At 39.7% G+C, this 21,411-nt stretch overlaps 1 protein-coding gene across 1 annotated transcript in view; it reads left to right on the top strand.

Annotated features, from left to right (window-relative positions):
• The first annotated feature begins 470 nt into the window (after positions 1-470).
• Positions 471-21,411, top strand: part of LOC117534676 — a 28,038-nt gene continuing 7,097 nt past the window's right edge. Inside the window, exons 1-9 of the mRNA XM_034198908.1 lie at positions 471-740; positions 5,948-6,009; positions 6,323-6,340; positions 7,126-7,398; positions 8,169-8,256; positions 8,848-9,074; positions 10,025-10,312; positions 12,813-12,991; positions 20,161-20,253. Of these exons, the coding sequence (XP_034054799.1) occupies positions 5,964-6,009; positions 6,323-6,340; positions 7,126-7,398; positions 8,169-8,256; positions 8,848-9,074; positions 10,025-10,312; positions 12,813-12,991; positions 20,161-20,253 (1,212 nt within the window). The 5' untranslated portion in view covers positions 471-740; positions 5,948-5,963. The remainder of the gene's footprint in view (positions 741-5,947; positions 6,010-6,322; positions 6,341-7,125; positions 7,399-8,168; positions 8,257-8,847; positions 9,075-10,024; positions 10,313-12,812; positions 12,992-20,160; positions 20,254-21,411) is intronic.

The following is a 21,411-nucleotide window of genomic DNA, read 5'->3' on the forward strand; positions in this document are numbered from 1 at the left end:
ATTCCAAATTGTTACATATGAGCAGTTTGGAAACCTTATGTCTTTAATAAATGTTGGAAAATATCTGTATAAAATGTGGTTATGTTACTCCTTAACCTAATATGGCCATAACAATTATCGTTAACTTTTCTCACTTATTATCAAATGGGGGAAAAGTCCCCATGTGCCAGTGGCTAAATTCAGGACCTTGGACAGCACAAGCAACAACAACAGAAACTAACATTTACATAATCTGGACCTTTCACAGCAACACCATAACAGGTTAGGAAAGATTAGGACAGAGGTAATAACATTATTAGTTTACTGCTGCTGATATTACCAACATACCCTACAAAAGTAAATGCAATGGTCCCAAAAGTAAGATATAACACTTCAGGGATGATGGAAAATACTGAGGATTGTGTCCAAATGTGCCGGTCTAGGGGAGGATCCCCTCTTCGAACCAAGTGAGTGAACAGCACATTGGAGAAGTCGTGCATGTGTAATGGTCGCCTGCAGAGCGGCTGTGGCTCCGAGACAGAATTGACGATACCGGATGTTCCCGAGCGTGGCAGAACTCGACGGGTCCATAAAACCGACATAAGCCGAAACACTTCCTCTACTGCCGATCATAGAAGTCTGGTGTTGTCGGGTTTTGGGTGGCGGGGTGGACGAGATTAATGAAATAAAGATTTTGAAGAAAACCATCACTCCTCAGCCCCTCCCAGCCCAGCGATTTTTGGCTTCGAGGCTTGACAAAGGTAATAATTATAATTGTATATTACAGCACTTGGTCTTTTTTCCTTGAATATTTCCTTCATACGGGGAGCCAGTGGGTTAAATTCTGCAGTTTTTTTTCCTTTGCTGTTTCACTTTTTGCTTAATTGAAGTATGATCACATATGACAGTAACGGATGATTTAGGGCGTGTAACCAACAGCAACGCGGCCAAGGCGTGCAGGATGGCAGCAATTACACAAAAATAAAACAATTAACGCTTCATAGACACAAAACAGAGGCTTAAACTGTCTTATTTCTGGGCAAAATGGATACAATGCACAGTGTAGAGACAAGAATCCAAGCCTTGCTCAGAGCAGACATTGTTTCGTAAGGTTTTCGCGCACCTAATGACCCCCTTCTTTCTCAATATTGTGTTAATTCTGTATCCTACATTTTCTGCTGCTGTCTATACGGGATTTCCACCGTATTTACACTCGGATGCTTAGAAGTATGCTAGTTGTTTTAACCCACGATATAGAAATGATTTAATATGTTGCCCAGGCTGTGGTGCATTAGCATGCCCGGTGTGTGGGATATACCCGTCTGGATTGGGGTATTTTCCGGTCCATCCCTGTGGAAATGGTTACGCAATGTACTTTGGCGCTACGGCACACATTAGAGCTGCTGACTAAGTATTTGTCACATAGAAGAGTTCTTAGTGATAAACCATTACAACTTAATATCATCTTCAAGTGGAACAGCCATGAGATTCATTTTGTAACAAATCTCGTCCACCAATAGGTATGATGCTTTCCCCCCTTAATCTTCAGTTTAAAGAAAATTGTGGGCTCACTGTAAATGCTAGTGTCTAAAACCTTTCATTCTCTGAAGGAACAGCTGAAGCAGAGAGTAAATGCTATTTTCCCACACTAAAACTAATATATTATACTCAGACGTTCAGTGTCTGACTGTGGTGATACATCCAAATTCTAATTCAAAAATGTAAAAGCTTTTATTGTCATTGTACAGAATACAACGAGATTTATAGTTTACCGCTCCAGCGAGTGCTTTAAAAACAGACATCTTAAAACACAGATTAAAAGGTCTGACAGTTACGACCAGCAAGTAGCGCACACAGCTTCGGGTCGTCATGTAGATGACCAGGATTCATAAATAAATAAATAAATGAATAAAATAGAATTATGATAAAATATATATGATAAACAGTATACACATAGAGACAGACCATGATTATTGCACAGTGGGGATATGGGGGGTTATTTGTGTGTGTTTAATGTCCTAATGGCCCCACTTCCTTCCATTCTTTATTCCTTATTTTCCTCTCCTCCATCTTCCATCCGGACACCCCCTGTAGTGGGATAGCTCCCATTCATGCCGGTCGGTCGTGACACACCCTTGGCTGCACCAGCAGCTGCTGCTGGCTTTATGGGCTGCATGCGTAAATGGTGAGGAGGGGGTGTTGCAGAAAAGGAAAGTGCAAGTGCCGAGGGGTGACCCACTTTGAAGGTGGCATTGATCTCGCTATGAAAGGTTCATGTAAATTAGCAGCTAGCAACATTAGTAGAGAGAAAAAGGCAAACCTATCAAATCAGCTAGGGGTGACATTTTTATATTATGGCAGCACATCAGCAAACAACTTTATCAGACTTAGAGGAAACAAATGGAAAGATATTTGAGGAGAGAGGGACAGCCAACAAAAGGAAGAGAAGGCAGCTCAAGTGTTTCAGAGGAGAAACAGAGAGAAGCATGGAGGATGAGAGAGACTGTATAGAGGCATGATGCTTGTGTGGGAGAGGAGAGATGAGGGGGAAAAAGCTCTTCAGTCCGTCAGTCATGATGGATGTGAGGCTGATGAGATCATCCTGAAAGATGTAACTGTCCCACACGCAGTCCAGTAAAGGCTGAGCGTCCTGCAGTTCCATTGATCTGACTGCTCATAACACGAGTCAGGAGAGCAGTGACCCATTTGGAGTCAGATGGTTGAAATGGACATCACACCCTCAGCCACAGGACAGAGGTTACATTGTTAGCTCAGGCTGCTGAGCTTATTTGTTTTCAGGACACCCCATGGTCAACAGGCTAGCCCTAACCCTCCTTCATGAGGCAGCCAAGAGTTCATTAATTCAAAATAAAGAGTCGAGTTCACCATCATCCCTTCAAATGATTTAAAATGTTAAACAATGTCTTAATCCAGTGGTTAGATAACACATCTTTTCAACCCATTCACCTTCAAGCAGCCACATAAACACACTTCCTATTGACACATATAATTCTTGTCCTGCCTTGCCCCTTTGTTAATCTTTGTTTGTTCAGGTTAGCATAACCTCTTTGGGTTTTAAGGAGGCACCGTTTAACATGATTAGGCCTCTACTTGTGTTTAAAGGGGTCCTATCATGTTCAGGTTCATATTTGTATTTGTTGCCTATTTTATGTTGCAGCACCTCTTTTCACCCTCTGTCTGAAACCAGAGCCCAGCTGTCTCTGATTGGTTAGCTGGCCGGCTCTGTTGTGATTGGTGACCTGCTTCGAGATGTCCCGCTCCTTAGCCTATGACGTACAATGTGTTGGAGTGCTAGCCAATAGAAGCGACAGTTTTCACTAGTTTCTGTCTCAAGAAGGCCATTTACATGCACACACATCTGTATAACACACAGCAGGAAAGGGAAAAGCACAAAAAGCACAATAGGGCCTCTTCAAGTCATATTCTTTTAATGCATAAGGAATACACTTTTTGCACTCAGGCAAAAACATTTTTGTCAAACTCTGATTGTACACTATTAACTTTGACGCACTTCTTCAGATGTTCAGTTGTCTTCACCTATAAATCAAACCTGTAATTGACGTCTTTGCAGCACTCAGGCTCAAGCACTCACACATACAATGAGCTAATGGCTCTGTAGATGATGATTCAAACCGGCTTTACAGGCCACTGATTAGAACATATGCTATGATTACTGTGTTGTGCTCAGGGACTGAAAGCCTCTTGAGCTCTTTTTCTGCCCACTTAAATGCTAGGGCGTCATTTGGCAGTGCATTTTCGTCTGTTGATGTGCACGGTGAGATTGGCTTTTTTTTCTTTCTTTAAATAGCACTCTTATCCTTCATCTGAAGAAGAGATTCAATAGCTTGTTATTGTTCTGAGTGAAAATATGCGGTTATTCACTTTGTCCCCTAACACTGCATACTGGAAACTTCAGTACAGGACATAATGACGCTGGGGCTTATTTCATTTTAGTAAAACATACAATCAATAGACCTTCCATATACATAAAGTTGTACTGTACACAAACAAAGTCTTTTCAGTGTTGAGAGGAAACAGACTGATTTTATTTGAGTACTCACATGACCTCATATACATCAGAATAGCTATAAATTGTTTAATCAACTTCCTCCACGTACTGTACTGCCCCTGAAATGACTCCCTTCGAACTTCCTGTAAAGAAAGCATGTCCCGTCCTCCTGCTAAAGTACTTGAGCCAATATGATGCTTCAGCAGTCTGATTTAGACATAGTGTCTTGGCAGTGATGTGCATGTTTGTTTATTTATTTACACATACAGAGGTATACAGTAAATATATATATCATTTGCAAGAGAATACGTTGGAGAAATACCTGCAGAGGAGCTTGAAAAGTATAATTCTACAGGTAATATCGTAAAGGAAAAAGATACACTTACAGTAGCTGAAAACAATGCATCCTGTTAAATGTAAATCTGTTACACTCATAAGTTGTTACCTGTGTTTTCTTGGCAAAAACACGTCCACGTTATATTCCTCCACTGTGGTTTACTTTGGGAATAGTGACGAGTCATTGAAGATTTTTACTTTCAAAAACATGAGGGGATACCTTTATATATACAGTCTATGGGGGATACACATACAAATAGAGTGAAAAAGAGCAAACAAAAGAAGCAAATAGTATCTACTTAGACAAGAAAGAATACGGCACATTTGAATATCTTTCTTGAGTCAGATAGTCACTTTTCTGTAGTTTCCCACTCTTTCACAACCAGGGTTGGTGTTGATCAGAGGGCTCAAAGAGAATCTATTGTGCTTTTTGGGGTTGTCTCTTTCCTGTAGTGTGTTATATAGATCTTTGTGCATGTAAATGGTCTGCAAAGGCTAACATCCCTGTGGGAGTTTCTCTTTCACACACTCCACTGGACTCCTTTGTTTACTTCTGTGACATCACTCCATAACACTTTGTCTCGTTGGCGAGTGCTCCCACACATTGTACATGATAGGCTAATGGGTGGGACGTCTCTGAGCACTTGACCAACCACAACAGAGCCGGCCCGACAGCTAATCAGACCAGACTGGGCTCTGGTTTCAGACAGAGGGTGAAAAGAGGTGCTGCAGCACAGGCAGTGTGAGAAAAATAAAGAGCTTTTTGAACATGAAAGCATTTAAACATGTCACAGTAGACACAAAATACTAATATGAACCTGAAAATGAGCATAATAGGGCCTCTTTGAAGAAGAATTGTTAGTAATGCAGTTTTAAATTCCAGTCTCTCCAGCTGTTTCCCTCGGTCTCTGCGTCTAATTATCCCACCTTAATAACTGCGTGCTATACTGCTCAGTGTAATCCAGTGCAGCAGTGCTGACAGGTTAGAGGCCCCTCAGGCCAGCTGGCTGCTGTCCATCTCAGCGTCCCAATGGGACCTACTCTATCCCTCTCTCCCTCCATCCCTTTCACCATTTCTCTTCTCTTCCTTCCTTTCTTTATTGCTTCTCTTCCTTCATCGTGTATTTCTCCAGTTTGTGGTCTTCGTCATGATAGCTGCTCTTGAGCTCACCACACAGCTCCATGTCTTTGAAACACACATTCTGCTTTTAAGATGCTTTATCTATAACAAATGGGCTTATATTCTACCTTACAGCAACACTATAGATTTTCTTTTCAAGATGTATTGGCAGTGCTCTCCCTCAGGTATTTGAGCCAATTTGTGGAAAGCTATTTAGTGCAGCAGGGTGATGCAGGGTGATGACTTCAACTTGGGGACACAGATTGAAATGTGTATGCTTCTACTCTGCAGAGGTCTTTTGAATCAAACACCCAAATAGGCTACCCATTTTACATTTAGTAAGTTAACCTGATCGTATGGCAAATAACAATGAGGTAATTAGCAGGTTCTTTTTTTACTAAATTGTAATTGGACATAATCCTGCTATAAAAGGCTCTTTTTAAATTTACGTTTTTTTTATTTGGTGTGTTTCTATTTTCTAGACACTGACCATTAAAGATGAAGGTACTCAGCGCTGCAGTGTTGAGCGCCCTGATCTGCACGGGTAAGCACAAACTAAATCATTCACTTGGGAGTGGGCTCAGATAAACGGCTGAAGCAGACTTCCTGCAAAGCTGACTCCGATTAACTGAATAATAAGCTCGTACTGTATGAAAACCGCACCAAGGAATTTATTTTGTGATCTATTTGATTATTATTTGGTGCACTTTCCTTTTCAATACTTTCTTATTTTTTCAGGAAGTGGTTTTTCTACTAAGAACAAAGAAAATCTGACTTATTTTAAGAGATTGTACAATAAAAGACAACAAAAGAAACAATATATTTTAAAACGAACACACTCTCTTGTCTTTTTGCAGCTGTGGCCTCTTTGGAAGGTAAAGTTGCATGCTTCTTTTTGTAGAGCCACATCAATGTTATATCGATATTGTGATATCAGACTAGATATTGTCTTAGATTTGTGATGTGACAATATGGCAAAAGTGTTACCTCTTTCTGGTTTTAAAGTAAAGTTATGTATTTTTCTAAAATGTTTCAGACTGTTCTAGCTCTTCTTTTATTTACCTTAATTATATCCATAATCAGGCTGAGGCTACTGATAATTATTTATCAATCTCAGTGAGTAAATATCTTTGTAACAGCACCACTTATCCACCCTGCAATACTGTTGCAGTATCTGGATGGACGTATTTGGTCAAAACATTTGTGATATTTGATTTTCTGCATATTGCCCATCCCAATCTATAATGCATGCTTAAAAATAGGGCTGCTCGATTATGGCAAAAATCATAATCTCGATTATTTGGGTCAATAATTGATATCACGATTATTAAAAACGATTATCCATTTACTTTGAAAACATCCATTTATTGAAAAAAATATTTGAACAGTATGTTTTTAACAGTTGATTACCCTGAACTTTAAGTATAATTCAACTGAAAAACCAATAAAAATAAAAATAAATAATAATAATCGTTTTATTTCGATTATGTTGTTTTCATAATCGTTGCAAGCCAAAATCGTAATTGCGATTAAAATACGATTAATTGAGCAGCCCTACTTAAAAATGCTTTTTGAGAATGAACAGATTATATGCATGAGGAAAGGGCCTAAATAAGAAAATGAAAGCTCTCTATCATATCTAATTAAACATTTCCACCAGTTAAAGAGGAACACCAGACAGCCTTCTTTGGGGAGGAGATTCACATCAACGTCCCGTCTGGAAACCTTCATGAGGTCGTGTTCAAACCCAGGACCAACGGCTCCGCTGAGGTGGTTCTGCTGCAGGCGGGCCAGGTGGTGAATCCCAGGGCCCGCCTCAGCTCCCTGGGCCACCTGGTACTGGAGGACATGCTGGAGGAGGACGAAGGGGTGTACGTCATCAAGAACACGAACAGCCCCAACACCGCCAAGCACCTCATCATCATCGTCAGGGGTGAGCTCTCTGTGCACTCCTATCCAGAGGCAGCGCTAGAGTGTGTTTACCAGCTTGAGGTTGGCTGTTTAAAGTCTTTTGGAATAGTAGTTCATCTTTAAAAAAAAATACCTTTTGAGTGGTGAAAACAACTTTATGAGTCTTTGGTGTCTTATCTAGAAAAAAAACAAAACATATAGAGAACTATGGAAGGATGGTGCCAAACAGTCACATATGCTTGTTTATTGTATATACCAGATCGTGGCCCATGCTAAACTAGCTTCAATCTTTATCAACAGCATTATTGGAATATTTAGGACTACAAAATTGTGTAGTCCTAAATGTGCATATATTTTGTAGACCTAATGATCATATAATAATGTATTATATGATCATAAAAAGAGTAAGCTGTGTGCTATCTCACTGTAGCACTTTTTTGTTTTTCTTTAATGGTTGATAATTGGTTTATGGTACATTCAAAAAATATAAAATACAAATACTAAATGAACACTAATAATTAACATTTCATTGTTTTTTAATAGTGAAATAACAATTAGCTTACATTTAATAACAATTTAAATTAAATTGCCATTTACAAATGATGGTTATTTTAAAGTGTTACTCAATTTGGCAAAGATTAGATTCTGTTAACCCCAGAAGATTGTTCAAATTAAGGAACCAAGCAACCATAAAAACATTTGACCTTTCGCACTCAGCTCAACAACATAGGTGATTTGCCTTTCACAAACGTTCCTGCTTTGACCTTTATTTCCTCTGGTCTTGTTGATCAGACTGCGCTTTGGAGCAGATGGTGAACTATGGAGAAACTTACCAAATCTATCTCAACCAAGTGGAAGGCCCCATCACTCTGGAGTTCAGGTACGGCCAGTGAAAGCATAACAAGAAAAACAAGAATGCATGAATGGAGTCATGCTTATTACAGATTATTTATCCACATTTAGCAGCCAGCACTATATATAATACATCTATTGTATAGTATTGTAACGTTGTTGATCTGTATAGTAACTGTTACATAAACTCCAATAGCTGCAACCATCACAAGAGTCTACAACAAACAGGCTATGCAGGGGGCGGGGCTTATGTGTAGGCGGCAGAACAGTCTATAACAAATGTCTCAAGAGCTTGGCCTGTTTTGAAGTATAGACCACACTCTTCTTCTTGTACCAAATTAGCATGACAAAAACACTTCTTTTCTGATGAAGGCTGAAATGTGGCAAAAGGTTAAAAACAACTGTGGTGGGTAAATGTTGGGGACATTTTGATTTAGCTGGGTATGGCTAATACACAGGAGAGATATCCTGCTGCTTTGCTGAATGTTCACCACTGGCCAATCAGCAATTAGCATTAAAACACCTGCTGTGACATCACTGATTGGGCTGAACAGGATTTACGCTGATTTCTCATGTGGTGGTTTAACACTCATTCACTTCCTTTCTCTCCGAACCTCAGGCCCGCTCTGACTCCGCCCAATCAGACGGAGATACATCACACTACAGAGCCCCCACCCCTGGTGCTGTACAACCAGACGGAGGTGCTGGGCGAGGAATATGTGGGGCGCCTTAGTGTGTCGGAGAAAAAGGTGACACTGCACTCGGTCAAGGTGACAGACGAGGGGAGCTTCACAGTGTTGGACCGTGAGGGCAAAGTGAGAAGGAGAAACTGTCTGAATGTGAGAGGTGAGGAGAGATTTATGCTCTGCTGCATCCTCTCAGTTTTAATTATCGGATATATTAATCATATGTGCATGTTTTTATAGTTGTTGCAATAGGGAAATGAAATATAACTGACAACTCAGATACATTTACTTATTGCGCTATTTTGATTGCTTTAAAGCAATCAAAATGATTGCTTTAATCAAAAATCAAAAACAATCAAAAACGGTTTATGTCTCCTACATGTTTCAACTAACACCAATTGGTGTTAGTTGAAACATGTAGGAGACATAAACCGTAGATATATCTAACTTCTCTCCAATTTAGATGAACATAATCATTATTTGCTTGTGGTGCTAACACTAATACAAGCCAACAAAATGTTTGTGAAAAACTCACAGATGTCTTTTTCAGAAATCATGACCTGAATGTAGTTTAGTTCCTACAGTAAACTGCTCATGAGGCTCCATACATTTTCTGTGGAGGAGGAAGTTCTGGAAAGAGATATTGCTGAAGTGTTTTATGGCGCTTTGCAACAAAAACAAACATTTTAATCTTTGATTTGAGGTCACACTCTCCCTTTTTAACAAGGCTATCCACAGCCATACTTGTTGTTCTTTGAGGATATTCTGTTGTAGCCTACATGTGGTTTGAGCTAAAGTTCAGTCTGGTACATATGGTCGAAATTATACATAGGCTATAGAATGAATTAAACATTTCCGGAAGCTATTAAAATGTGTAGCATTGACTTTCCACATTCTCAGACCAGCAGGGGGCAGTTCAATTAAATCAGGTTACTTTGAAATGTTTATGCTATCAGCGCTAACGGTGAATAGCTAGCATCTTTAACTATTAGCTTTTCACTCGAACATGATGAACTGGCTTCCATCAAAAGAAACGTCTACAAATTAGTCTACATTAGCATCTGCACATTGCTAAGCCAGCTATTATAACCGTTGTATTTCTTCACACAGAGCACCAGGACTTTCTCCACCTCATCCACGGAGAAAACCGGAAGATAAAACTCTACCTGCACCACTCCAACGCTAACATTGTCTACAGGCCCAAATCCGGCCATCAGGACCGGCCCATCCTGGAGGAGGGGGTCATGGTGACGCCGCTGGACCCTGAGCTGGAGGGCAGGCTGAGTGTGGAGGGGTCGGAGCTCATCCTGAAGAAGGCCACCTTCACAGACACGGGGGTCTTCACTGTGACAGACCTGACGGGCTTTACTGTGGCTCATGTCCACATAGAGGTTGAAGGTAAGATGGAGAAAACACTGTTGACAGATCTGCTGTTTAAGTGTCCGTGACAGACCTCACCTACCGATCCTATCTCTGTGACATGTACCATTGCTAATACATATATAATAGGCGTTAGTTTGGTTTGATGGAAAGTAAGTATTTCTCAGAAATCTCTTACCAGACATCGGAAACCAGAGTTGATGCATACTGAACTTTTGAACTAATCTCATTTTTGACTCCTCAGCTTGAGTAAGCGTAGGTTTTCTTCACCAATTCTAGGAAAGAAGGCCTTGTGATTTTGACTAGGACGGTTACAACCTCAAAAGATTACCTCAAAAGAACAATTAAACATTTAAGAAGTTAGTTTTCATATTTTCAATTGAGTTAAAAGAAGTTTAAGCTTTCGACTTTGTACCTGACTTAAACTTTTTGTATTTGTATTTTAATTTTTGGATCTTGTAATCCTCTATTTTTGTAAAAAACCAACACAACCGGTTTGTACTTTTTACATCTTGACCCAATTTGTGGTCTCTGGTGGTCTCTGAAGGTTTCTGCTTGGTAAGGTAAGAACTGAACACCCTTCCTTGGAAAAGGCTGACAGAAGTTGATCATTTAAATTCCAAATGTTGGAATTCAAATGTGGAAAGTAGAAACCACGCGAAAGATAAGCTATAGTTTCATATCGGTAACTGTGGTTGATTTGGTTTTGATTGATGCTGAAATATGATTTGTGCTTTGCTGGCATTGTAAGATCACAGCTGTGATATTTGTGTTTGACTTTGGTTTATGCTCAGTTTGTTAGATTATTAAAATTGACATCATTAAGATTAAAAAAGGGGGGGGTTAAGGAATGAGGGTCCTGAAGCTGCTTTAAACCGGGGAGTGTCCTACAGGGTTTCTCCTCCAGGGGCAGTTTGATACTGCTCTGGGGCAGAGTCCTGCACGGGTCTGATTTTCAAGACCCGCTCCCGCCCCGCACCCGCGAAGTGCAATACCGAACCCGCCCCGCTACCCGCACATATTGCCAATTAGTTCCGCAACCCGACCCGACCCGTCGGCACAAGATCCGCAACCGACCCGAACCCGCATAGCCTATGAGCAGTGAAAACGTGCAATTATTAACACACGCAGTTGCATATTTGTCTCAAAAAGCGTGGGATGTTGGTTATTTTCTCCGTCTAGGAACCAAAAGCCTCCCAGACGTTGGATTTCGCTCTTGAGGAAGTGTTATTGAAAATGCTGTATTCTCCGTTAGAGAGCTTCACCTCAGCCATTTCGAATGTGGCGCGCACAGCAGCAGATTGATGAGCTGCAGAGGTTATGATTATGCGCGGTCCCGCGGGGGAGAGGTCTGAGGATTTTAAACATTAAACTAAATTACTATTATTTTAATATATTTATTATGCAATACCCGCGACCCGACCCGCATCATCTTTGTTTTACCCAGAACCGAACCCGGAAAAAAGTGTTTGAAAAAATACCACCCGCGAATCACCTTTTTTGCGGGTCACCCGTCGGGTACCCGCGGGTACCCGACCCGATGCAGGACTCTGCTCTGGGGTTCTACCAGCCCACCAACACCTACACTACACATTCCGTTGATATCCTAGCCGTCAGACATGCAACGTTTTAGTGCCTGAAATAAGTGATACAACAGCAAACAGTGTTTGAGGCCACGCTGTGAGTTGCCTCCCTAAGCAGGTGGTCTTGCGTGTAGATTTTAGCGGGAACGTTGTAAACCTAGGTCGGAGGAATAAGGACAGCCGTTTTCCGATGCCTTTTCAGCATCGGAGCTCGGTATCAGAAATGACTTAGAAATGATAGGGTTATATCGAAGTTAGATATTTTTCTACAATATTTTTATGAACTAACATGCACTATATGTTCAATATGTTCTCTGCCTTAACCTAGCCTAGCAACCATCCAACATCTGCTAGGCTACGCATACAACTAACCTGCATCGGTTTATATACTGGAGAAAGATTAACAGTGATATCTTATATAACATTTAAAAAAAGCTTCTAATAGATTGTGTTGATTGAAAGACTTTCATACAGTAGGAATAGTGTAGAGACAGTCAAAGTAATGCATCTTGAATAAGTATACAAGCAGGCTGGCACATCCTGCATAGCTGTGAACTCAGAGCTATTTTGAAACCATTGAGATCACAAGTGTCAGTGAACACAGATCATCTCTTAAAATAATACCCTTCCGATTTAGCTTTGCACTCATAACACTGTTGGACCATTGACAGGATCGAAATCAAAGTAACAGAAGAAATCCACACCCCCAGTCCATTGCTTTATTCTATTGCCTCTTTTATATAGAGTGCCATTTGATACTTTACAGCTAAACTCAGTATTAGGCTAGTCATAAATGTAAACAATGAAGGTGTCATAATAGCAAAACCACAAGAAACAGATGAGTAGCTTTACTACACAGTTTGAAGCAGCATTTATGCATGAGGTCACAGTAGGCTGATTCTTTTTCTCTGTGTTTGTGGTTTCTCCCCCCCCAGCCTATAAGCTGCCTCGTCTGACTGTAGCCATCCTGGCTCTGATGGGTGTGATCGCCTTCATGCTGCTGCTCTGCCTGCTGTCCTGTGTCTACAGAGTGCACATGAGGAATGAGAAGGACAAGAGGGTGATTCTGCTCGCTCAGCAGGCCGGCAATAAAGAAGGAGAGGCTTTCAGACAGGTAACATCCACCTATTGTATTACCGTCTTCATGTCTTATGAATGGAGGAGTGTTGTAGAGTCACTGAGATATAAATAAGAAAAGGCCCTGGTGGAACAGTGGATCTTTAGGCTAAATGAACATGTGTCACATGGTGAAAGTAAGGTCTGTTTGTCTGCTGCAAAAGGATTAAAAGGTAGAACAGGATGTTCCTGTTGTTGGAGATAGGTTGGCCAGCTGGTACAATCCTCCCCTACTGAGATCATATGGTACAGTCCAATTAAAGACAACCACAATGCAGCGGAAAACTCACAAGAAATATAGGTTGCAATCAAATTGTCTTTTTAGCTTAGGAAGGTTCCTAACAGAGGGATAAACCAGAAGGAATCTAATCTGCAGCTACAGTAGGATCAAAGTTGGTTGAATCCTCTAAATGCAAAGTGGTTGATTGCTTATTATATTTAGTTAAGGCAAACTGGATCACAATTGATTACAGCAGCAACAATTATATTGACCCAGCATGTGTCTGTAAGAAACATCTGTCCTTGTTGTTTAATGTACAATCTGGAAAATGTCAAGGTGTGGACTCAAGTTCTATTTGTTATAAATATATTAACTTAAAAAATATATATCCTTGGTCTAGTTCATTGGAAAATTTCCTTAGCATTGTGGTTGTCTCTTGTGTGCTCAGGAATTCTCCCTAACAACTTGCTTCATGCTTAACACTTTTCCACAGAGGAGAGATCGAGAAAATTGATCAGGAAACGTCATTTTTTTACTATTCGACCGCAGCTTTAGTATTTATCGTTCAGCTCCCTGGGTCTCTTTTTTCTTCTTTTACTCTTACAGTCAAACATATACATTCAAGGAACAGAAGGGATTAATGTATGTGGTGTTAAAGTAAACGACTACAGCTCTGCCAGTTATTACTAATTTACTATGAGATGGAGACTTAAGCCTGAAACATACTGCATTCAAATGTGGAACCTTTGAGCCGTGGCAATCCACTTTCACACGTTTTGACACAGCTCACATTTTCATTATTAATGAAGAACAGGTCCAAGTTACAGTCTCTCTAGTGTCAGTGGTAGTGACAAGATGTTGGCACAAATATTATATTGTATCAACATTTGTAAATGGTTTCTTTGCACAGGGTAGTAGTTTTGTCATATACATGACTGAATGTTCCTACAATAACAAGCACCCTGTGTCACGTAATAAAATCCCTTTTGCACTACTTTATTACTCATTTGAATTTTGAACTATTAATCAGTTTTTAGATTGGGTGTATCGCTACAGAAAGGCTTTTGAGAGTCAGTCGTTTTCATTTGAATTTATTTTTCACAACTATTCAATTAGGAATTTCATTTGACGACTATCAATGCTTGAGCACAAGTACACAACAAACAACTAAAATACACTTCTTGTTTTCTATTGTTTTCTATTTATTTCTATTTGAAAATCTTTGCTCTGCCTGTTATCACCTGCTCAATACTGGCTAGACTGACCGATGGGATGATGAAGAGGAGTTGACAGTTAACCTTTCTGACACTACGGCCCTCCTTTTAGCGTCCACAGTTGGGGTTTGTTAACCAACTGAATGTATAGATCAATTAAAAGCCCATTACACACTGATGACTCGGCTGTAAAAAAACACCTAAACATCAGATTCAGATATTGATTGTTCCACAGAGGGACGCCATATAATGTTTAGTTCAATACAGGCTCCATTGTTAACAGAGATATGTCCAGATTAATTACATGAGTGTTTTTAAAAAAAAAACTGTATACCTCAAGTGTTGCGTTTCAAACTCTGCCGGTCTTATCTTATCACCAATGATCATTTTCATATAATTACAAATCGATGGGACTGATTTATCAAAGGTTATTTTAGACGTCTTATAATCAGAGTTTATAATCAGAGTACTGTTTTCCAAAATGAATGATACATTTAATTATTTGATCTTTAAAACATCTGACAGATATCCCCTCTCTCTCCAGCATCCAGAGTTAATGTTCTGAGAGAACATGTAATTGTGGTTCAATTAAAACTCACTGGAGTCAGAATAAAGGCTTTCTTGGATCAATTGACTGTCTTTGATATCAAATTAAGTGATCATGACTCCATAGATCATCCGGAAATGGAATGATAATTATAGAAATAATAGAAATGGTCTGAGTGCGGCTTTACAAGTTCTGGTAATAATATAATAATTGATCCAAACCACAGAGCTAGAGTGGAAGCTGGTGTGAGATAAACATCATGTACTGTTGCAACACACAGTAGCTATCTTTAAGTGGAAGATAATACATTTGTAACCGCCTCTCTGTGATGGATATAGTGATGTCAGGTCATATAATACTCTAAAACATGTGATCCCAACTTAGAGAAGTGTAGATGTGGTTTGAAGAAATCAGGACTGAGACTTTTGACTTGAGTTCACCAACAGAGGCCAGAATTTGAGACAAATTGAACAAATAAAACAACGGGCAATGCACCAGTTATTTACAGCCTTTGAAAAAGCGAGTATTTGTGTGTGATGACACATTAATGTTACTTATGTTTCTCTGTTCTCTTTTTTCCCCCCGTATAATTGTATGCATGTTGCAGTGGATTTGTATTGTTTCCATAGATTCAGATTTCGCCGAACCTACTGTATAGACATGCAGGCAGGTCTTAGCTGACAGTCTTGTGAGGCTGTTAAGATAAAACATTCCTTATTCTGTCTTTTTAAGGTTGCTTCACATTTTTAAATGTAACTTCAATTCAACTATTTACATCATTAAGGGTCATGTGTTTGTATTTATGTATGTTTGTTTTTGTTTTAAATAATATATGTGATAAGTTTCTGATGTGCCTCTTGGTTCAGCTTGAGTCAATTGAAAATAAAGCTGTGCAGACTTCCTGCTCCCAGCTGGATGCCTGTGGTCCGTGGCCCAGCTAACGCTGTTGCCTGTGCGTTACGTTTCTCCCTCTTACTTTAAGGAGCCTCAAACGGAGCCTCTTCTTGGTGAGACAATTGTGTTCTCGCCTCCTTTTTTACTGCCCTTCCTTTGGTGTCTAGAGAAATGTACTCTCCTTTTTTTTTGTACAAAATAGTTCCTTGATCAACTTTTGACAGTTTAAGAAATGTTTGTTCAGTATTAGGTAAATCGTGTGGTTTTGAGATGATACAAATCCATCAAAGCAATGCCCCACCAACACACTAAATAAACCCTGAACACCGAGGAGAATCTGCTATCCTTCTAAATGAACAGGCAGAAGTTGATCGAAGACCTACTTTGAGAAAAAGTCAATGAATTACCTTAAGTGGGGCTCCACAATCTGGGACAATCCGTGTCTGGGATCTTTAAAGAGTATTCAACATTCAAATGACTGAGCTTTGTCCAAGTATACCTTACCTACAAATATAAGTACATAAGGTCTAGAAACCAACAGCTGCCAGGAGCCTGTGAAATCATTAAAAAATGATGTTACACAGTGTTGTTGTTTTTGAGTATGGTCAACAGCATGGGAGGCAAATGATCAGTGCCTAATGTCTGTTAGTTTGACAAGCTCAGTCATGAGTGTGAATTATCTGCAGGGATTTTAGATACGGTTTTGAACCAGGTCGGGGTGCAAACTGCAAAAATGTCCATTTTGAAGTAATTCAATCTAATATTTAACTATCAAAATCTTACGTTTCTTAAAAAGAGTGACACTCTGCCTTGCTCAAAGACAGTCTATGAAACAAGCCAATGTAGAGTAGAGTTGTTCACTTGCTTTAAGAAAATAAGGTTTTAAACCTAAGTATAGGTCCTGAGTGACTAATTAAGATGTCTAAGCTCTCCTCTATATTGGTGTGTGTAACTGCAGCTGAGCAATGATTTGAGATGACATCACACTGATGTCATGTGTGCCCCCCACGCCTCTGCTTTGCCTCTCGCTGTCCTTCCTTTGTTTCTCTCTCACTGTCTTTTTAGTTCCGCTGGTTTACGGCTCAGATGCAGACCTGCAGTTACTCATAAACAATCTAGTTATGATAAGTGCCAACATGCAGCTTCACATACACATACAGTGTGTGGTGATTCAGCTACCACACATGCACATTATGTATCTTGAGTGTTGTTTTATTGTATGGGTTGATTAACAAGGTGAATATGCTGTGTATGTGTGGGTAACCGTGCTGGTTTTGCGTGCTGTGTATGTGTTAGGGCAGTAGCAGGGACGTGCACAGACATTTTTGGGGGCGGGAGCTCAAGTGAGAAAAAGGGCACTTCCCATAATCATTTATAAAAAAAATGTTTTAAAACAAAAAGTTAAATATAGTTGCACATCTCTGACCTACTGGCCAATCTATTTGAATACCCTCACACTCACGCAATTGTTTAATACTCAACAGAATTCTACAAAATAATCAGCTAACACAGAGACAATGGTCTTCTTTAGTATTCACAATGCAGACAAAAACTAGTACAATGAATAGTTATTAAATGAGCAGCCAACAATCAAAATGATGAAGTGACTGTTTAAGGACATTACAGGCTAAAAGATCGTTTTTTCATGTACTTGTACATTTTGTTATTTTGGTCTATTTTGCTTCCATGTTTGCTTTCACTCTAATGGAAAGAAAACTTCCAAAAAACACAGATAAATGGTGTTCGTTTTACTGCACGTCTGAATACATCTATAGATTTCAAACTAATCTGCATTTAACATAACATTTCAGGGGAAAATACTGACTTGACGTAAGTAAATATCTGGGGAAGTTGTGAGGTGATATGTTTTTTTGTTTGTTTTTTGTTTTATCCTTTTCATCTGCAATGCCTATATTAGTTTTTGTCTTTTAGCTAATTAGCTGTAAACTCGAGGCACTGGCAGTTTAGTCATTTGTTCATCATCACTCACTTTCAAACAAGCCAAGAAAAGCTGGCATAACATGGGACAGTAAAGTGGGAGGTGCTGCTGTCTGAAGTGACTGCCGATGTCCGCATCGCTGTGCGCGAGACGTGGAGGGAGGGAGGGTAGAGAGAGCATCGGAACTTCACAGTCTAATCTCCTGACCTGATATTTTTATTTAGTATTCAATCAATATATTTTTGGAAAGGAAACTATGCGCAAACAGCAGTAGATATATATTAATTTATTTAAAACAAAAAAGGGCGCTTTCTCTGGAGGAAGAAAAATGGCAGGGGCTCAAGCCCACTTTGATGTCTGTGTGCACGTGCCTGGGCAGTAGTGATTAGTTATTGAACCTTCATGATGTACAGTGGAGTTGTTGTTCTTGTTACTGTGTAACCACATGCCCAGTAAGTGTGTTGGCGTGCGGTCTGTGTCCATCTGTGTTTGTCTAGTTTCTGTGAATTAGATGTTATTTGTTCATATTCTAGTTTTCAAGCCATAATTATGACATGTGACATTGAGAAAACTCCCCTGTGACGTGCTGTTTTTACATTTATTCCCAAGTGTAATTACTGAACAAAAACCATCACTTACATGTGTCACTATTCTTCACATGCTTAGTTTCTTATTTGATATTAGTAAAGTCTTATTTGTAAAAATATCAAAAAATCCAAACAACTGCCCCTTCAAAATGGATTCCGGATTTATTACAAAGAAGAATAGAGGTGCAACAGGAAAAGTCAGGCGATCACTAAAAGTATTAGGTTTCCTCTTGGAACCATAAATGTCTGTATAAAATGTCATCCTTGCTGCATGTTTAGCTATAACATCGTAATAAGCAAATGTTTTTTAGCTATTAGCTTTACACCACTCCCTCATTTAGACACATAAGATCATTTGGCACCTTTTCCATGTCATTGCCTCGATTATTACTATTGATTACACACTAAATTAAAACAATAACTACTTACAACAAGATTCTATTTCCTTACTGTTAGTGCGACCAATAACAGTTGACTGTAAATAGTATACTTAAAATACTTATTTCAGTAACTAGCAAAAGCACTGGAAGAGCAGTCAATATAATAGGTAAGTAAATAGAATAATACATGTAAAATCAGCAGGTCACACTCCCCTGTATCTCTCTCACTCACTGTGTTGATTTTGTTTTGGGTGTGTTTGTGGGTCCAGTGTGTATGTGAACTTGTGTTTGTATGTTGACAGTAGGAGGTTGAGATGACGGCAGTTGCCCTTGATCTCTGACATGTTATGGATTTCCTCATAGATCTGAGAACACAGAACACGCGTGAGAGGTTGTCAGCGGCCTCTCTGGACAATACCCAAGAGAGTCGGATATTAAACTAAAATCGATCATACCTCATACTCCTGAATCCCTTTCCCTTCCCCTCTCTCATTGTCAATTTCAAAAATACAGCTGTAATAATAGTGAAAGTAAACATAGGATCATTATGATATATCTGAAGATGATATAAATACTGTACAAGTCTCTATTGGACTAATGTCTTTACTTCCATCACTATGTAACACTTGCACTTCTAGTGGCAAAAGCTCCAACACATTGTAAGTGATAATGGGATAAGGGGCAGGACTTCTCCAAGCGGTTGACCAATCACCACAGAGCTGGCCAGCTAACCAATCAGAGCAGCTTGGGCTCTGGTTTCAGACAGAGGGTGAAAAGAGGTGCTGCAGCACAGGTAGTATGAGAAAATAAAGAGCTTTTTGAACATCAAAGCAGTCAGTCTGAGACACGTCACAGTAGAGACAGAAAACACAAATATGAACCTGAAAATGAGTCTTAAAGGGCCCCTTTAAATACCATGCTTCACAGCTTTATCTATTTCCCTCATTCTCTTAACTGCCTCTATTAGCTTTCATCTAGGACTTATTTTTCAACAAATCCATCTCTTTCTTTCCTCTCCACCTCTTCCTCTTCGACTCTTTAATCCAAAAGCATCTATCCATTTATCTATCCCTAGTGGTGTCTCGGTGCTGTTCAGTGAGGCCGACATTTGAGCGATTGCAGCCCCCTTGGCTCTGTTTCCTCTCAACCTCCCGACACCCCGTCAGGACAAATAATTCAGCTTGTCTCTCAGTCATGTCACAAAAACTTCCTCTTCAATATCCTATATGGGGCTTTGTGTCCAGTGACGTGTGTTTGTGTCCTCTCTAGCGGTGTCTTTGTGTTTTATGATGACTAGTTTGCTGCTGGGGCAGAACGTTGTTTTGGCTGCATTTTGACATATGTATGTATGTCTGTGTGTGTGTGTTTGTGTGTGTGGGTCTGCAGGTGGTCCAAGACGCTTACACCAGGTTCACTGAGGAATCTCTGATGCAGTCTGTGTGTGAGAACCCGTCGGAGAGCACAGAGGTCCCCATAAAGGTCAGTGGTGGAACAACGAAAGCAAAGAGGTTGACCTCAAACAGAATTATGTTGTAATGCATTATCAACATGCCGCTTATATCTGCCTTAAGTTATTTATTACTTTTTATTAAAACGCCAGCCATGAGTTTTAGACAAAAGCAGGTTTTATTTTGTAAAAATGAAACCATCATAAGATTGTTTGGTGACAAAGTGGAAATCAGGCTCATAGGTCAGCAAAACAAGCAGAATATTTAGGTTGCATAACAATTTTAATAACATACAGAGTCCAAGAATCATTCCAACAATAATAAAAGTCTTCATCTGGAGTCTAATACGCCTTGTAGGAAAGGTTTCCTACAAGGCGGTATATCAATAAAACAACAGATCTGAAAAACAGGTCATTAACCATCCTCTGTTTAAGATTATAGAGTCACATCAATGCCAAGTGCAATTAAAATGCAATGAACCTTTACACTGAGTAAGGAAACTGATTAGATTCAAGTTTATGGAATGGACCTTAAGTGAAAGCGAGAGAAAGTGGTTATGGTTCAGTTTGAAAAGAGCTTCTGCAGCAATCCGACTCAAAGGATCAGAATTCAACTGAAGTAGCTTTCTTAGGTTTGTTGATTAAACATAAAAAACTATCCTGGCATCCATAATTGGGCAACAACCTTTTACATGTGTGTAGGTTTTAAATGACTATCCATAGTGTCTGAATACCAATCTGCAAGTTTAATGAAGGAGTGAGGTGTCATTCATAGCCTGCATTCAACACTCTTTAGTGATTCTTTTGGTGTCAACACACTTACAGTAAGTGGACTCCTGTAGATTCCCATTGTACACACTGCCATCACAGTTTAATGTTCACATTCAGACCGTGTAGCCCAGTTGTAGACCTGACCCTTGCAACACACAGAGGAATTTAATATAAAATAATACAACAAAGGCAACATAAAAACAAAGTAGCACTGATGAAATACATTTTCAAGGAAGATTTACAGTTAGATATAGTCACGCAGAGAATACATCCGATGTCAATGTAGTATTAGGTGGTAGTAGGAATCCGGGTAGCGAAGGTAATGGGGCGGTAATGTTCAGGAGGCCTGGCAGAGAGCTGGTGCCATGAACAATTCACAGCTGCTGTGCATGTTGTCATGCAAGGAGGAACATAAGTCA

Source organism: Gymnodraco acuticeps, unplaced genomic scaffold (genome assembly GCF_902827175.1).
Source record: "Gymnodraco acuticeps unplaced genomic scaffold, fGymAcu1.1, whole genome shotgun sequence".
NCBI lineage: Eukaryota > Metazoa > Chordata > Actinopteri > Perciformes > Bathydraconidae > Gymnodraco > Gymnodraco acuticeps.